This window comes from Polyodon spathula, chromosome 7 (assembly GCF_017654505.1).
Source record: "Polyodon spathula isolate WHYD16114869_AA chromosome 7, ASM1765450v1, whole genome shotgun sequence".
Taxonomy (NCBI): domain Eukaryota; kingdom Metazoa; phylum Chordata; class Actinopteri; order Acipenseriformes; family Polyodontidae; genus Polyodon; species Polyodon spathula.
This window is the reverse complement of record NC_054540.1, coordinates 24,391,692-24,410,181: the sequence shown is the minus strand read 5'-3', so window position 1 is coordinate 24,410,181 and position 18,490 is coordinate 24,391,692. Positions and strand designations below refer to the sequence as shown.

Below are 18,490 nucleotides of genomic sequence, written 5' to 3'. Positions count from 1 at the left end.
TAAGTTTAAATAAATTGAAGTTTGATATTAATGAGATTGGTCTAGGCTGTTGTTGGTTTCCCTATCAGTACATTAAATGTACGCAAAATTTTCAGACAGATGTTGAAAAAATTAAAATTAAACATAAATAAAAAACAGGAGCGCTGAATAAACCCTGTCTCCCAATTTCAGCACACCAGTGGTTTAGTCCACTTCAAGCAGACTAACATCAGCACTAGAAAATCAATGAACTGAACAAAATGAGTCCCAATTGTGGCGTACTATTCTGAAGATCCAGTTAATTTGTTTACTTGATCTGATCAAGCAGACAAAGTTAGACTGATCATGGGAAACCCACCCATAGACCAGTATAAGGAAAATATAAACCAGGATTTGAAGAATCATTTTCTGTGTGTTGTAATGCAAATAATTATTTCCCTCCTGTTTATAAAAGTTAATTTATTAAATGATATTGTTTTTTTAGGTCTTTAACCAACACACTGTGTCATTTAAAATGTACGGTAAGTGGATCCACCATTCTACACATTGCATATGCTGTGAAACGTTGTATAGATTTGCAGAATAATCTACACATCCCCATTGTGCTCTGTACACGTTTATGATGTATAGTCTGATTGATAAAGGTGGTTTGATTTTGTACTTTCAATATTCATTTGTGTGGTTATTTTAACACGATTATCAATGGCACTAAGCCAAGCAAGTATCAAACTCGCTTAATACCTCAATTGGATGCATCAAGTGGACTAAATTTGGTACGCTGTAATTGACCATGTGTGTTTTAGTATAGTGAAAATAGTTTATTTAAACCTCCTGTTTGTCATTATATAAACAGTAGAATGCTTTATGTTCACTCAAGGTCATTTTAACATTATCTTCAGGGAGTCAATTTATTCTGCTCACTTCTGATAGAACACCTCCTAATGACACCCCACTGACCCCCCCCCCCCCCCCCAACAAGCGAAAACAAACAAACAAACAAACAAACATGAACTACCAATAGCTTTCTGTCAGCACACATTTTCTGCTACATAATCAAATCAATAAATCATATTCACTTTTACCAGTTATGAGACTGAAATAAGATGTTTGAGAGGCTGCTTCACATGAAGCATTGGAATGCTTCACAGATGAGTAATCTCAAAAGAAAAAGGGGCTTTTACTTTAAGTGCCAAGATACTTGAAAGGATGGTGTAGTGTATTAATAATACTGGAGGGGCCTCTAAAACATACTGTACTCTTCAATTTAGTAGTTTCTCCATTTATGCACCTGTGGCAAAGCGTAAGCCCTGCACATGGAAATATGTAGTTTATTGTGTCTTTGTGTTAATTGTTAATATTGATTTAATTAATTGTTTAGCTGCTGTGGCACTCCTCTGGAGACGATTACCCGTCTGCGTGGAGCAGCAGCTGAAAGCAATCAGCTGTTCCAGCAGGCAGGTGGGTGTGTCTCAGCGGAGCGTCAATATAAAAGCATAGCGATAGATGTGATCGGGGCTGCTGCAAGGCCTGCCGTTTTCACGGCACCTTTTGATTTATAGTTTGTTGTGCTGTGTTTTATCTTGCACTTTTTGTACAGCTTGATGTACTAGTCCTCTGTGCGTTACCATCGCTGGTAACGTCACATGACCACCTTTATTTTACTTTCGTTTGCTGTTTGTTTGTTTGTGAATAAAACCTGCGCGCCTGTGCCAGCGTTTTCAACAACACCACGTCTGTCTCTCTGTATGCTTGAACAGCGGCTACCTACACGCGTGACCCGAATAAGACCCTGTCACAGCACCCAAAAAAATAATAATAATAATAATAATACATTTGTTTTTACATCACCCATCACAAATAATTCCGTGTTGAACAGTGCAGAACAAAATGCAGCTTTCCAGAGTTCCAATACAGCTGAATTTGTGAAATCCCTCAATTCGACTGCTCCCACAGGCCAAAACATAGACCACAACACTAATGTTGCTGGCTAATGTAAATAAACTGGATGGTGCTCTCATGGCAGATGGCGGTTCAGGCAGGTGTTCTTAACAGGGACCAACCACTCCATCTCATTCACTGCACATTGTACAAATACATCTCGAGGTAGCCCCAAACTCACCTGTGTTTGTATTCTTTACTATAATTGTTGCACAGGAATGAGGAAATAATGACGTAAGTATTTGCACAACTGACAGGACAATGCTGCAGAATTAGATATACAGGAAACCAAAAGCCATGGGAGGTCTGTGTATTACAGTTCAGCTAATAAATCACAATTCACAGTCCTTGCTTCTTTAAGTAAATAATCACTAGAAAAAACTTGTGAATGATTGCAACTGTAATGGTTTCATTTGTTTTGCAATGCAAGCAGTTTTCACACAGACAACTACAACCCTGTTTGTTTACATCCAATGCCATCATGTCACTGCAGGCACAAGGCACTTCTTCCCAAAACATGGATTTATACAAGTGCTCCCCTCCCCCATACTCACCAACGCACTTTTCACAAGTCTACAGTATATGCCATGTTTCACTCTGTTTCAACAATTACATTCCAGCAATTGCCTGCATAGCATGGGCTGTGTCCAAACCAGCTCTGAAACAGACTTCCTTAGCAACAGCAGTTGTTGAGGGGCATGGCACTGAGGACATTACCTTTTGGAGAGGCAAGGAATCATTTCTTATTAGCATACAAGTGCAATTCCCTTCTTGGGAAATGACTGTACTGTACTGAAATGTATTGATTGCATTGAGCCCTTTTAAGCAATGTGCTAAAATTACAGCTCAGTAAGTGATATAATTTAAGCAGCTGCATGGTACAGTTCATCTAAACAAAACATTTAGCTGAAAAACCTGCCCGATTGCTCTAGACTTAATCCAGCAGCTTGACTACCATTCTTTTATGAGACTGACAACAATACTTCAATAAGAAGAATTAATATGTAGGACTGCAAGCCCTGATGTGATACAGACCTTTATATAAAAAGCATATGACAAGGCAGTAAAGTTTTTTTTTTTATCATTGTACGTTGTGTCAGGTCAGTGTTTTAACACCTGCTCTCTTACAGAATTACTTGAGAAACACCGAATCCCAGGCTTTTTATGGGAATTGCTGATGTTCATGAAATTGTCAACTCCACTCTACATCTGCTGTCGATGATCCTTGATATTCTAAAAATCTATATAGTCTCCTTAGTGAGTCTCCAAATCAATAGACTGAGGAGGACTTAAAGTCATTCCCAGAGTGCATAACCTTCAAAAGTTGAAATGTAACCATTTTGTAACACTAACTTGAGGAGAAAACAAAAATGCCATTTAAAATTTGCAAACAGCCACCTCAGAGGATGCTTTCTGGAGCATGTGGTGTCTGCTGACTCAATCCCATTCTGTGGCAGGGTCTCTCACACTATCAACCTTACTTCTTGCTGTACTTATCCATTATTTTTCAACATATCACCTAGTCTGTGGATCTGGCTTTTTAAAAATGTTCTGTTAGTTGCCCCAACATCTAGCTTATGTGGTCCAGGAAGTCTCCCAACAGCCTTAATACATTCAACATCTGCCCCGAGTACTGCTTCACAACCATAACATATATCCATCAATCACAGGTCATCTCGACTGCAAAAAGCAAGATTTTACAGCAATTAAATTGCATTCTGCTTCAGCCTTGCTGTTTCTATGCATTACAAGAGACAGCTTTGCAGCAGTGCACAAACCCATCAATATTAATGAAGAAGCTGTACTGACCTTTAAATTAGATTTAATGCTTTGGAAAACTCAGGAATGCAGCAAGAACATTGACAGATAAGGTATACAACAACAAGCTGTTACCGGCTTGATTTAGCAAATAATGAAGTCTACCAAATCACAGTCTGTTGGGTTGAAACAGAAACAGCATATTGAGAGAGAGGATCAAAGATGATAAAAAGCAGGGAGCACACGTTCTGTGTAAAAGGAGCTCCCACTGAAAAACACTGTGCCTTGAAGAAAATGCTGCTTGGCTCTATTCACACCTTTGGTATACTCCACAAAGGCTGCACAGTTCAAGATTCATTTATGAGCCAGTGCTGTACTAAGAAGAGCTGCAGTTGGTCAGAAGATAATCTCTACTGAGGACTTGCTACTCTGAACAAATCGGACTGACCTGTGTCAGCATGTACTTCAACCAGGTTGCATACCACAGTCCAACGTTGTGTTTTATTTTACTTTCTCTCATGAATATGAATTTAAAAAAAAAATACAAAAATGTAAAAAGGTGCAAAGGCTGCACAGTGAGCTAATTCACTTTTACGCCTGCACTGGAAATGATAAGAATTGGATGCCTCTATGCAATGACAAGCTACATTGTATGCATGTTAATATTTTCACCGATGCACAATATACAACACAACAAACCTGCAGCTGCTCTGGTCCCACCTTCCCTAGCAGGTGTCATGGTTCATTAGGCAGGCATACAGTAACATTATCTATGAGACTGCATAACCAAAGAGCTTATTTTTAGGATGGAGTTTATTTAGCAAGGGGTCAAAGTCACCACATTGGGGGAGAAATCAAACCTCCTTACATAAGTTATCTCTCACTAGTGCAGTCAGTCACTTATTGTTTGCCATTTTTCCTACATGGTTGCATTTAAAAGGTTAAAGTGGTTCTTGAAACAGAGTATGAATGTCAAATCTCTGAAAGCTGTGGTTGAATGTGCTAAAGAACACTCCTTATATTGCTCTGAACGCAGGCAGAGACAGCATAGAAGCAGGGGCTGAGGGCATGGCCACAGCCCTTGTCTGTGTGATTTTTTTTTTTTTTTTTTTTTTTACAGAAAGACCTTACAATATGCAACACGTTAAAATAGAAAACTATCCCAGGAATGAAGAATAAGTTGTGTAGGACTTACTTTACCCCAGTGAATTAACCACAAAAGGAAAGAGTGTCAAATAGCAGTTCAAGTTAAATGTTGTTTTGTTTATTCCCAAAATAAACACATAACATTGACACCGCTTTTTTTTTTTCATTCCTTGTCATTGCCGTTTCTTCACAGTAAACAGTGGCCATAGACACGTTTTCATAAAGCAATAACATGAGGTTTACTTGTGCCTTTTTGTAGCTGAACAGGCAAACGAAAACTCAAATTTAACTTTAAACACTTCAAATAAAACAAACATGGAAAAGGCGTTGCAAAGTGAAGGGGGGAAAAAACACACCAGTTTGGTTTTCGTTTATTACACTGCACATAAAAGAAAGTTGCAACAAAAAAGTATATAATATATACAATCTATATAAAAATCACTACATAACATTTTCAGTAAGTTGGGTACTGTTTAAGCAAGGCATTTCAGCATGATGTGCTTGCCTTTTTCTGTCCCATGAGATTTTGTCTCGCTCTACAGCACCACAGCATGTTTTTGTCCCAGCTGGCTCTCCATAGAGATCGCTACGAGTGCGCGTGTATAATCTGGTTTGTTTACTATACATTCATTCATCCTTCCATCCATATCACATGGAGCTCTTTTTCATTTGCCATTTTTTGAAACTGTGCAAATTCTGGTAAGACAGTAAATAAGTGCAAGTTACTTTTGTCATTTGTAATGAATACGAACATATCTATCTATCTATATCTATATATATTCTTGAATTAACATAAATGTTTAACTAAGAAAAAATGTATTTTATAGGAAAACTACATAATTATTAATATACAAATTACAACAGACAACAACATTACAAGTATTTTTACACTCGTGTATGTTCTGGAAACCCACCAGAAATTAAAAAACTTGGCGCATATACTGTCTAGTTTATTTTTTCTTCGAAACTCAGCGACTTAGACTAGCAGTTGTCATGCTGCTCAACAATACATTTGACAAATTACAAGAATCTTAAATATTATATTTATTCAGTCGACAATCATGATTGTTGTTATAATTTACAGACGATAATTGATAGATTAAAACGTCATTATCGTCCAACCCTAATATACCGGTACCAATGTACATAATGACAACCTGGAATTCCTTAAAACACTGCAGTGAAAATTATTAGCATCTGTCGATAAACCACCTTTCAAAACTGAACTTTTCATCCCTGCCACATAACTAAGCATTTATCACTTCAGAATTCCCAGCAGGTGCATTTCTATAATGGATTGCTGGAAGCATGCCTCAGGGCAGTAGTCTGGACATAGTAAAGGTGGAACCTTTCGGAACAAATCTACTGACCATCTGCAGCCAATCATGGGCATGTACAGCCAGGACAATCTCAGATTTGTTGCAGAAATAAACTCCTTTGCTTTGTTTATAGTGCTGAGCTAAAGAACCTTTCCCTTAAAATGCATGGCATCAGGAATACAGCACTCGGATACACGTTATCCAGATACACGTCAGTCACGTTTTACCGTCTTGGAATTTAGAATTCAACTCCTTCACAACTTTCCTTGTACATAGCCCATCTCTTCAGTGTTACAATTGATTTAATTATCAGTCACAGCCTGCATTTTTTTTTCACATGAGTAATTCAGTCCGTCCATAGTGTGCAGTACAGTGCTCAAGCGAGTTTCACCGGTACGAAAACTCAATCGACAAAAAAAAAAAAAGAACTATAACTGCAATTTCAGTTCCAGTCATGTAAAACAGTTAATCAGTTTATATCAGATGAAGATACTGTGTTTATTAAAAAAAAATATATATCTGAGTTCTTTAGTTACTTTTTTGCATTTTCATTTACAAGTGCACTGTGATAGGCTAGCCTTTTATCGAGCACTTACATAAAGTTCAGCAATTTTGAATACTGATTTTGGATACCATTTCAATTCTGGATACTGTGTTGATTTTTTTTTTTTTTTTTTTTTTTTTTCCCCCAAATTGCATTGCCTTTTATGTTTTACACAATTCTGTGCATGGGTAACATTTTTATTTCATTTTACCGTTGGGTCATAATAGAGAATTTTATATACAGCTACAACATGTCTTGTAAAAGCAGCGCAGTACAGTGAACCAGAATAAATATTTTGGTAAACGGCATTTTCAGAATCCTATCATTAAACACACTTTTAAACTGGACTTGTCAACATTTAAAAGGGTTGTATATGTGAAGTGCTGACTGTATATCCCTAGCAAAAAACACATTACATGTATCTCATTATAATTGCTACTGCAGCGTCAAAATCAAATAGGTGGGTCCCATGATATACATATGTACAGTGCATTTAGGATTATTGCAATTACAAAATCAGGAATGCAAACAGCAGAGAAAAGGAAAAGGTTCCAGAAGACTCTGTTTGCTATTGAGCTTCATCATTACACAGGCCTGAAATAAACCATGAATACTATGATAATCAATAGCCTTTTTTTTTTTTTTTAAATTAGACCGGTCTTGCTGCTCATGTGGTTTTTTACTGTACCTCACAGTTCATAACTAAATATGCAGGGCATATTAACCACCTAGCGTCAGCTTTACTCAAACCACTGCAGCCACGTGCAGACTATACTGCAGCACATGCAGCATGTGGGACATTGAAACTCATATTCTAGGGAATCGGATACAGGTCAATGCAAGACCATGAACACTTCTGTTCCATTAAACTGCCAGGCTGTATTAAATTATGTATTGGGAATCACAGACACCTAATCTTTCCCCCTTTCAATGACTGCCCTCTTTCAGAAAAGCAACATCCCTAAAAAAAGTCAATGCAGGTTTAAAGAAGATAACTGTGCAACACTGGTGAAGACTTGATGCTTGCATTATGGTTTGATGAAAATGCCAGTTGAGTAGTATTGTTAGGTAACAATAGGTTCTCTGACGATCTTGAGAAGGAACATTTTTCTAACAAAGCAGTATTGCATCAAGCTCCCCTATGGGATCACTCAATAAGTACAAAACAGATAGATTTGATTATTACACACATACTCTCTCTCTCAAGGGTAAGATTCTTCAATACATGAATACCCCCTATCCAACATACAATCAAACCAAAAGTTAAAATGTGCTGTCATGTCCAGGGTAAATGTACCATTCTCTGTGCAGTGAGAAGATTATTGGGCTCATGTATAGCGTGGTGTATTGTAATTCAAGGCAAGCTCCTATGTCAGTTCCAAACAATGAAAACAGGGCCTTCAAAACACCTTTTGTTTCTGATCAATGCGGAAAGATCTACTTCCTAAAGACCTACTTTGGTTTTAAATGCCCAGTAAATATTTCCACATGAGATGAAGTGACTACATCTAGTTTTCAGTGTGACTCAGAATTAGAATTAAAATAATTGAGAACTGCAGGGCCACACGCTGATCATAACACACCTTCTACCCTTAGAGGCACAATTCAATCCCAGCTCCACGTTGTATTTTTAACAATCATATTGGCAATCAGGCTTCTGGGTAAAACCCATACAAAAGGTATGAAGAAGGTTTTGGCCTAATACAATACTTATCTTAACAATGTATTTTACAAGGATTATTAAAATAATAATCATGACCTGTACTTCAATCTGTGGGAAGTTAGTTGCAATGCAAACATATCGTTTCACACATTGCTTCATTGAGCAGACTGCATGAAAACCTGTATTTCTCCAAAAGATGTATGCATTCTAACCAGAGATATCTATGCATCAGATTCTAGATCAGGAAGAGGGTGACATTCGCACAATGCAATTTTTCTTGTCATTGGGAGGCACTTCTTGTCCTACAGTAAATAGTAAATACAAAATAATGGTTTGCATCAATTACAGCAATGAAAAAGTATGTGTTTTCAAAAAAACTACACTCAACACTTACATACTGTTATCTGTAAAGACACAGAGTTTATGCAATCTGCTTAGCATGTGACTCAGAGACCAAGAAAGCTTTTCATTTGACTGTACAAGATACACCTAATTGTCTTAATAACATATGCAGCACATGTCCGGACAGAGACAGCATGAAAAAATGAAAAGGACCGACTAGACAAGACAGTTTACAGCATGCTGTGCACAATAAAATATATATTTTACAACACAGTATCAGTATATGGTAAACAGCATGCAGTAAAATGGTGCCAAAGGAAATTACAGTAAGCCAAGAGGGACAAGACAGGAGTGCGATTAACGTGCGTAAAAAAAAAAATTAACAGATTAATTGCAGAAGTTACCTGGGATTAACTGACAGCCCTAATTTTTATGGGCTGGAGTTGCTAGTGCTAAAAATTAATATAGAATGAAAACGCTTGACATTTAAATTAGGTGTTCCGTATCGTATTTTTGATCAGTATTTTTGTGAACAGGTTACATGAAAGGTTTCAGGTCGCCTTAATACACTCACTCTATTATCATAAGGTTAAGAGCTTTTAGAAAGACTTGCCGTGTGTGCTGGATTTTTGAACTAGCACAATAGTCTGCATCTGCTAGTTGGTCAAATCATCTAAAAACTGTACCACAAACATTTTAAAAAGGAAGGTATTCATTTAAGGAGACATTGTAAAATAAACTGTTTATGTTAAATTATACGTTTCCAATTTCACTGTAAACCAAATAATTAGTGACTCAAAGGCCACGCCCTTAATGTTTTTAAGGATGAGGCAATGTCAGTTAGTCCAGTCACAAGTATTACCTTTCAAAGGGTAACGAAAGTTTAGACAGCTTATCTCTTTTATTGCACTATTGTCTGAGCTACAATACAACTGTATGGAAAGGACACTGCTATTCCAGGGGGTTGTGTACTTCAAAACAAAAGCACTCACCCAGTTCTAGTTCAGTAAACTACGGTCTACACTCTCCTTTTTCTTTCTCAGAGGGTCTGTCCCGTTTCCCCCCCATTTAAGCCTAGTATGTCTAAGAGCTTTTGTCAGTTATGGAAGGTTGAAAAATATCATAAGAAAGTTTACAACCGAGGAGGAGGCCATTTGGCCCATCTTGCTCGTTTGGTTGTTAGCAGCATATTGATCCCATAATCTCACCAAGCAGCTTCTTGAAGGATCCCAGGGTGTCAGCTTCAACCAAAAGCATATAAAAGAACACTGTACAAGTGACAGTCACCAACTACAGAAAAGTTTCATTTCATGTGAGCGATACCCTTTAGCTTTAGTGTTTAATTATTTTTAATTTAATGTTAAAATAGGATTTATTGTTGGCTGCAGCAGTGAAGTAGTGGCTTGGATATTTTAAAAAGCCAGGGCTAAAAACAATAAAAAGCAGACATTCAAAAGTAAAACGATGCAAGACAAGACATTAGGAAGGAAAAAAGCCCTGATAGACAATGGTTAGATATGTCATTTCATATACTTAAATGGAACAAAAAGAACCTGAAAAAAAAATGTTCATGGTTACCTCAATAAACCAGACCTAAGGTATTAGGAGTCTATTAGTTTAGGCCAAAAACTTTAACAGTTGTCTGAGTTTAACTTAAATATAAGTATAAAGCAAGTAACATACTGCACTGTTATTAAGTTTAAGGACATAGATTACACAATAGTCTGACCCAGCTTGAGAAAAATGGTAACCAAATTGGATTCCTTGCATATTAAGGTTTGGACAATTAGGACACTAATGTATCAATCTTACTCATGGAAATCACCTTCTGAAGTTCCCCTTTTTGTAAAACCATCCCTTTCCAAGGCTAAAAAAAGATTGAACCATTTTAGCTCCCATTTGGGTTCTCTGGTCACAGATTTGGTGTAAAGCAGCACATTTGGATCAGAAGAAAAGTGTCATCACTGGTTTTCAGCTGTGTTTAATGTTTTACACATTGTCTCCCAACAGAGTTATGAGTGAATACTGAAATATAGTCTCTCTGAATTTGAGAGCCTACATTATTACAACACATTTATTGCCAAACAGTTTCACAATAATGTCTTGTAACTGCAGTAATAAAAACAAGGCCATTCTATATCAAATGGATTATTCGTAGTGGTAATCATAACAGCATCACAGCCAAAGGACTTTAGTGTATGCTGTGTGTGGCTCAGTTAGGTGGGAGCCAGAATCCACACGATAAACACATATTTTGGCTCATGCAACTTAATATGGGATATTTACTCAGCACCCAGTTCCTGTGAAAACTGACAGAACTTGTTTTACTGCAATTGTCAAAATGAAATAGTTTTTCATATATCTGCTTGTTTAAGGGACTACAGTGCATCACAGATCTGATCAGTGATTCACCTGCACTGCAAACAGACTGCCTCACACCTTGTCTTGAACACTTCTCTGCCCAGGTGAACAACAAGAGTAGTATACTTGCTTGCATTTCATTCTTTCAGACAAACCAGCTGTGGAAAAATTCTCGCACACGCGTATTAGTGCAGAGGGAATACAGCCATTTGGGATTTTAATATTTGTAAAATTGCCAGTGGCCAGAAAAAAAAAGTGATAAAAAGTAAAACTTCCTGCAAGTAGGGTTAGCAGAAAATGCCTTTTTCTTAATTCAAAGGATCACATAACCAGTTCCCTCCATGGACTCACGTTTGCTATAGGTTGATTTTCTGGTTGTCACAAGCTCTTATAATTGTAGTACAGAGCCAAGTTTAAACAAGTTCTTGCTCTCAATAGGTGGTACCACAAATACAGCCTGGTGAGGTCATCTTGACACAAAAATGTAATTCTATGGCTACCTTTTAAAAACCTAGTAAAACAAGTTAAATTCTATTAAATGATGATAATATTTTACAGAAAATACCAACAGGTATTTTCACCGTGGGTGTACAACCTTTCAAAACATACACTTATCTTTCAAACCTTATAGCGCACCACTCCTTTAAATAATGTATTGTGAAACAAGAGATTGCATTCTTCTATGGAAAGTGCCTGGAGAAATGACCTATAGGAGGTAAATCTCCCATTCCCCCACAGCCAATTCCACTATTAGAGGTTAAAACTACCTTGCTACCCCATTCCTTAAATCAGGCAGCAAGGTCATTAGAATTTAAATTTTAAACCAAATGGTGATAATAACATGCAAACTCACAACCCAAGAATACAGGGTCAGGCACCAGGCTACACTGATGGGGTTGACATGGAAACTCACTTGTCATTAGTATTCAGATTTTAGAACAGTAACTCGAATTTAAAACGAGAGCTGGACATGTTCAAACCACACCAACAATTACCAAATAAATCGAAATGCTTGTCAATGGATTTTAATACTAGTTAATTTTTAGTATTTCTATATATCTTTTGGTTGTTTTAGAGTGATGGATGTCCAAAAGACACGAAATACTTAATAAGTTATTGAATTAAAATTAGGAAGAACAGAAATCCTCAGATTAACACAAAAACTAGTTAAACCACTCCCAAAAATAAACCCACGAAATTTCACTTTTTGAGTAAAGAAAATCTTCCCACTAAGATAGTTTACTTTATTTTGGAGGGAGGTAGTTGGAAGCCAGCACCTAGCAACTGCTACAATGTTAGGACATCTTTTGGTTTGCGTTATAGAACTTATTTATAACCAATAAAAGACTAAAAGAAAGAACAAACTTAGATTGAGAAATCTTACATTACCTGACATCAAACACAAACATGTTTTTCAAGGTTCAGAAGGAGGTTTGTTAAATAGTGCAATCTGAATAGATATCACAGAACAGATTTTATTTCACAAGTTTTGTAAAGTTTCCCCATTTTGTGTTTCGGCACTATTTTTCAGTAGCAAAAAGAGAGAGAAAACTTTTTCAAACCAAAAATCGCAAACCTTTACTACTGATGTTATGTAGGCCTAACTGATGTGTCATGTTTACAGATATTACACCTAGTGTGTGGAAATCCTAGATAGATTCTGGAGTATGTGTATGTGTGTGAGCAGTGCATCTTGACTGCATGGAGAGTACATCCCAGGGTTTTACAGACACCACCACTTACTCCAAAGGGCAAAGAGCAGCTGGGAACTTGATTATGTTCTTCCTGATTTGAAGAACATCCTCTCCTGTAAAACTGGCAATTGCATCCTTAGTTTTACTCTCATTTTAAACACAGTACTTGTAAAACTGCACATGATTGCAGGACACTGTTGTTTTATATACACGAGGATACAGTACAGCACAAAGCAGAAAAATGAACAGTTTATCAAGTTTAACACTTTATCCTACTCCAAGGATTAGCAAAACGGTAACACATAAAAGCATCACCCTGACTGGCAAAAAAAAAAAAACGTTCTCTTTACAGTGACTGCACACAGACTAAGGCATGGTGACCCAAACAACCTTTTAAAAAAACAAACATTATAATAATAATAACAATAAAGCTATTTTCCCTGCCTCACAACAGACTTCAAAGAAAAAATATGGTGATTTTTCTTAGCAAAAATCCTATATCAAGGACCATTTAAATCAAGCCAAAACACATATGAAACACCTCACAGTAGGAGCATTTCTTTGTGTAGTACAGCTAACAGTAATGCATGGTTGAAAATGTGCCATGGTCCACCTATTTAGTACTTTCTTCTCTCATTAAGCCCCTTTTCTAATAATGTTGAAATAAGTCTTAAAAACACTTAAAATACTACTTTTCCCCTGTGCTCACAGTGACTTTGACTGGTGGAAAGCTTACTTTCTGTAAACAAAAGTATAAACAACAACTCCCTTTCCAAGGACTCCATGAAGCATGTACTTCTAGTCCCAATGTGCCGTGATGTAAATACTGCACAATGGGAGGACAGATGCCTCCGAGTCGAAATGCTTATATATCCACAGAAAGCGTGCCAATGCAGCAAGTCATCTGTGAACCACTATAGAATTGAGGCTAAAGGGTGGCCACCGATAAGGTCAGCCCTGTTCTACCTCAGCTCTCTGCATCCACATCTAAAACCCTGTTCACACTATTGGGCTGGCCTTGGCTTGGGCCGCCCCATATTTAGGTCTGCAACCCTGTTCACAGTTGTGTTTTGTAAATTCACATATATGACTGAAAAGCAGGCCTAAAAAGTGGCAAACTGCTTTTTGTTTTTATGGAACGACAGTCTGCACTCAGAATGTGAGAGCTACCAGGATAACAGTAATCCTTTTGTAGCAGATGTTTCTTATTATTTTTTTCAGTGCAGCACAGTAGAAATTTTATGGTATATATTTAAAAAAAAAAAAAAAAACAACAAAAAAAAACAAACAAACATTGTGACTGATAAAACTTGCTGACAATGGCGTTTAACCGTCCCATGGTCCAAGCTTACCCCCTCCCGCAATCACATTATTCTCTTAAGAACACTGAGATATTTAGAACGTGGGAAACAGCAACTTGCTAATGTTGACAGGTATAAATATTTATTTTCGTAATGAATACTTCACTCAGATTGCAAATGACTATCAGGTTGTACACAATGACCAGCATTCACAAGATAAACTCATGACTGACCCACCTAATAGTACTACTGCTCCCTCCTAAGGAAAGACACGGCACTAAATAAAGTTAAATACATGACACATGTTTCTTCTCATTTACACACATTTGTTTAACCTGCAGATACCATCTTTGTTTACAAACACAATCGTTAAACTATTTAATGGTTTACTCATGATTCTCTAGTCCCTAACCATTACCAGTAAAGACTGAACAATAGCATTACCTCTTCTCTTGGGAGATTACCAAACATATGGCTATAACAAAACCCTTGCCCCAAATGTAAACGGCAACTTTATTAAGGGAATCGCCCTAATCTAAATACAGCCTCACATATCAAATACACTTTGCTCAACAACATGCACGATACATAATAAACCACTGCTTTAGTGTCAGTAGAATGCATTAACAATAATCATCACAATAGCAGGCATTGAAATATTACAGTGAGGGTCTCACCCTCGCATGGTGCATCAAAGATCTTAATATTTGTGGATGAGACAGTATTTTGTGTGTGTAAAAGCAAGCAGCTAAAAGAAATGATCAGCATTTTAATGTAAAGGCACACACTTCTGTAGCTATGTATATCATTACGTGCAAAATAAACAATGGTAGCTGAATATGTCAAGTCACCAGCATTATTGATCACTATTGAGATCCACAATCCTGCAGTTTATCACTGCTAAATAACAGGAAGAAAATGTAATTGACAAATTAAGCATTATTATGAATGCACAGCAGCTCGTATATTATGTGAAAGAAACAACCTAATCATTAACCCGCTAGATTTATTTTTAAAATGTAAATTTTTTATAATTAAAGTTGTATGATTTAGAAATAATTACCATTCAATATTGATCCACTGTCATCTTGCCTAGCACAGACTCTGGGATGTGTCTACTAAGCATGTAAACACACTGGTAATGTGATATGAAAGGCCGGCCCGAAATCTGCTTTGCATTTATACATATGTAAAGGCTGGCTCTGGTCTTGGATTGCAGGCCCTAGGCCACATCGAAACGGCTGACTAAATCTGTAGCGGCCCTGGGCTGCTTTTTCTTATTTGGAGCATTAACATATGAGAAAAGGAAGCCCCAAGGTGGCCCTGAGCCACCTCAAACTGCAAGTGTGAACAGGGTCTAAATCAAGCAGCTTGGTCATTCTTAAAGATACTCTGGAGGGATTCAGAACTGTCACTGTCCAGTCCAATCCAATCATAGCAGTGAACTAAAGTATTGACTTTATTCCATAATTTGCACTACAACAGCAAAAATAAATAAATAAATAAATAAATTACACATTACAAAAAGGGCACTGACCAGTCATGCCTTTACAACTTCATTAAAAACCTTACATATGCGGGCTGTTTCCAACAAGCATTATTATCCCTTTTCTTCTGCTGGATTACAGTGTAAACAGGGGATAGCACCATCAAGGAGGGGGGAAAAAAGAATGTTTAACATTGTGTTTACGCAAATCAGAGCTATTGTTTCCTTCGGAGCCATTGGAGTTCTGTCTGCTCACACATAGCCAGTGAAGGCTTAAGCTATTCAACACTCACCATTCAAATTAAATCAGCAAATGAATGCTATCTCCCTGGAGTGAGGTTAACATGTTCACTCACTCATACTGGAGTCTGAGCATCTTTACGGGTGGCTTACAGTATGTTTGACACTGATGGTATTTTATAACACCCAAATCAATTTCAAATGATTTGGAATCAGTTTAAAGACTCCTGAAAGTAGCTTATTTGAACAATGCCACACAATGTCTTTTAGAATGAGACAAGGTACAAAATGTTTTACACATTCCTCAGCTGTGGGAGTCCGGGGACAATATAGTTTGTTATTAAAAGGGGCTTACCCATGCTACTCAGATCGTTAACTAATGATAATGCACTTCTATCAATACTCAAGATTATGCTGGCAGTGCTCCTGCCCACCCGCACCCAACTATGGCAGATTTATGTTGACTAAACTATGGCAAACACCTATAGGGCTGTTTAACATCTACAGCACCTTTTAAAAAATATACTGTATAATATAGCATAATATAACTAGCACACAGAATGACTAACCCTATTTTACAAAACTTTACTTTCCAATACTAGGACTACTAATAATAGACTCACCGTTGGTGAATGAATATTTTGTTTTCCAAAACTTGTCTACATAAATAAAAACCGCTTACTATATTTTTCTGTGTCCTGGCAAATTCATTTTTGTTTTGTTTATTTTTTGGAGAGGGTAGATATGCAATTGAACTAGAGGAACTAAGAGAATATTAGACTCATATTGTATATTTCACATTAACCCCAAAACGTGATATTTTTTTATTGCTTTTTTTTTAAAACCCCTCACAAATGACTCAAAGCCCTGCCACCAACTTTCTGAATTATACAACACTGTGCTATCACTTTTGTTTCGCCTGTCAATCATGTTAGACTACGTCTTAGCGTTCCGACACTGTGTGGATACTGCATTTCATTTTACCAGACAGTTAAGAACTTAACGTGCATTTCATGGTGGATTTCTTTACATCTGACAACTAAATGTCCCAGTGTAACACAATGTCATGCGCAATGCAACCCGCTTAATGCTGGCTAGTGTCTCGTGTTGTGCTGCTGAATGTGTAAATGCACCTGTAAATGATTCACTGAAACCTCAGATGAGAAGATCTTTATCATGCTAATTACTTTCATCATTTCATTAACATACTAGGCGGCGGCAAGATAACTTCATTCAGCTACAATGCAATCATTAAAAACGGCCTTAACTTGCAAGCTGTACAAGTTACTAATTAATAATAACAATAATAATAATATTGACACAGCTCACAAAATGGCCACTATATGATATATCTCACTATACTGCCCTACCTGCGTAAGTTGTAATGCTTGAAATAATTGTGTAATCTATCTAAATTCAGATGGAATTTACAGTATCACAATGCAATTTGGTGAAATACTGATTTGTAAACGACTCTTGCCACATCATTGCTTTGTATCAATACACACAGCCATTTGGCTCTCAAATCTAGCCCAAACTGGATATCACGCACCCTTTACAAGGAAGGAAACACAAATCAGCCGAAGTAGTGCAGCATCTACTTTTCTTTAACCCATCAGTCAAACTGCTTTACTAAAATACTGAGTATACTATATTTTATACCCGAACAATAGCAGAAACACAGACATTAAAATCCTTTATGAACACGGGCTACCGTGTGTAAATGTAGCCAAATGTGGTATTATCACGTTGCCAATAACTGCTGCGCTAGAAAATGGACACAGAGAACACAAGGTAACGCACACCAGTACAACACCATATAAAGCCACTGGGTGTCTTGATAAGCTATAAACGTGATACAATGTGTATTATTATTGTTTAAAAAAAATCTTGACATAACAACTGTATACCTAACCGGACAGACTGTGGCTGTCTAGTCTAAAATATGTTCAGAAATATGCTACGTGGAGTTCGAATCTACTACTATACAGCCAGTATGTGCGTCTTCCATTCCCCCATGTTCCGATGGTGTCTCATTCAATTCTTACCTCGTCCTCCCGTTCGTTCTTGAAACACAAACATGCCGCTCGCTTCTTATAACCCTCCCCGTCGTAAGTCCTTGTCTGGTTAGGCTTAAACTTCATCATATATCCCCACCTTTGCCTCACCCTTAGCAACAAAAAATGCAAAACCAGAAGAAAGTGAAGCTAGACCCGTGCAGGGTAGCTGCTATTTAAACCGGCATGAACAGAATGGAAAGTCCTGGAGAGATGGTTTAGTGACAAACTGCTCTTTGTACTGTATATTTCTCCATTGAGTCCATTCGCCTGGGATACTTGTTCTCCTGGTTTTGTTACTGCTTTACCCAATAAGCTTACTCTCTCTCCTTCTGCGCCTCTCAGTACTCCGTCTTCTATTTTAACTGAACTCACATTCTGCTAAACGCAATCCAAACCTCCCCCTGACCTTTTGCACTGGCAATGCGCAGCCGCTGCACTATCACCAGAGCAGCGTCGTAATTTTGGTGGGAGGGATGCTTCGATGAGTGTTTTACAGCGTTATTACAGCAATATGTACTTGCGGGAAAATACTGTTCTGGAATATGTGTACACTCTAGTTATTTATGTGTTACCAGAAAATAATAATAATAATAATAATAATAATAATAATAATAATAACAAACATCTGTTAAAATTGAGTCAGTTGAAGAATCTGAAAA

The 18,490-nt window shown here is 37.2% G+C and overlaps 1 protein-coding gene across 4 annotated transcripts in view; it reads right to left on the bottom strand.

The window, feature by feature from the left end:
- Positions 1–18,215, bottom strand: part of LOC121318396 (diphosphoinositol polyphosphate phosphohydrolase NUDT4B) — a 34,335-nt gene extending 16,120 nt beyond the window's left edge. The window contains exon 1 of one of the 4 annotated variants that reach the window (XM_041255004.1): positions 17,820–18,215. In XM_041255004.1, the coding sequence (XP_041110938.1) occupies positions 17,820–17,918 (99 nt within the window). In that variant the 5' untranslated portion in view covers positions 17,919–18,215. The remainder of the gene's footprint in view (positions 1–17,819) is intronic. The other 3 variants (XM_041255005.1, XM_041255007.1, XM_041255008.1) reach the window with 3 other exon arrangements.
- Between the last annotated feature and the right edge of the window lie 275 nt (positions 18,216–18,490).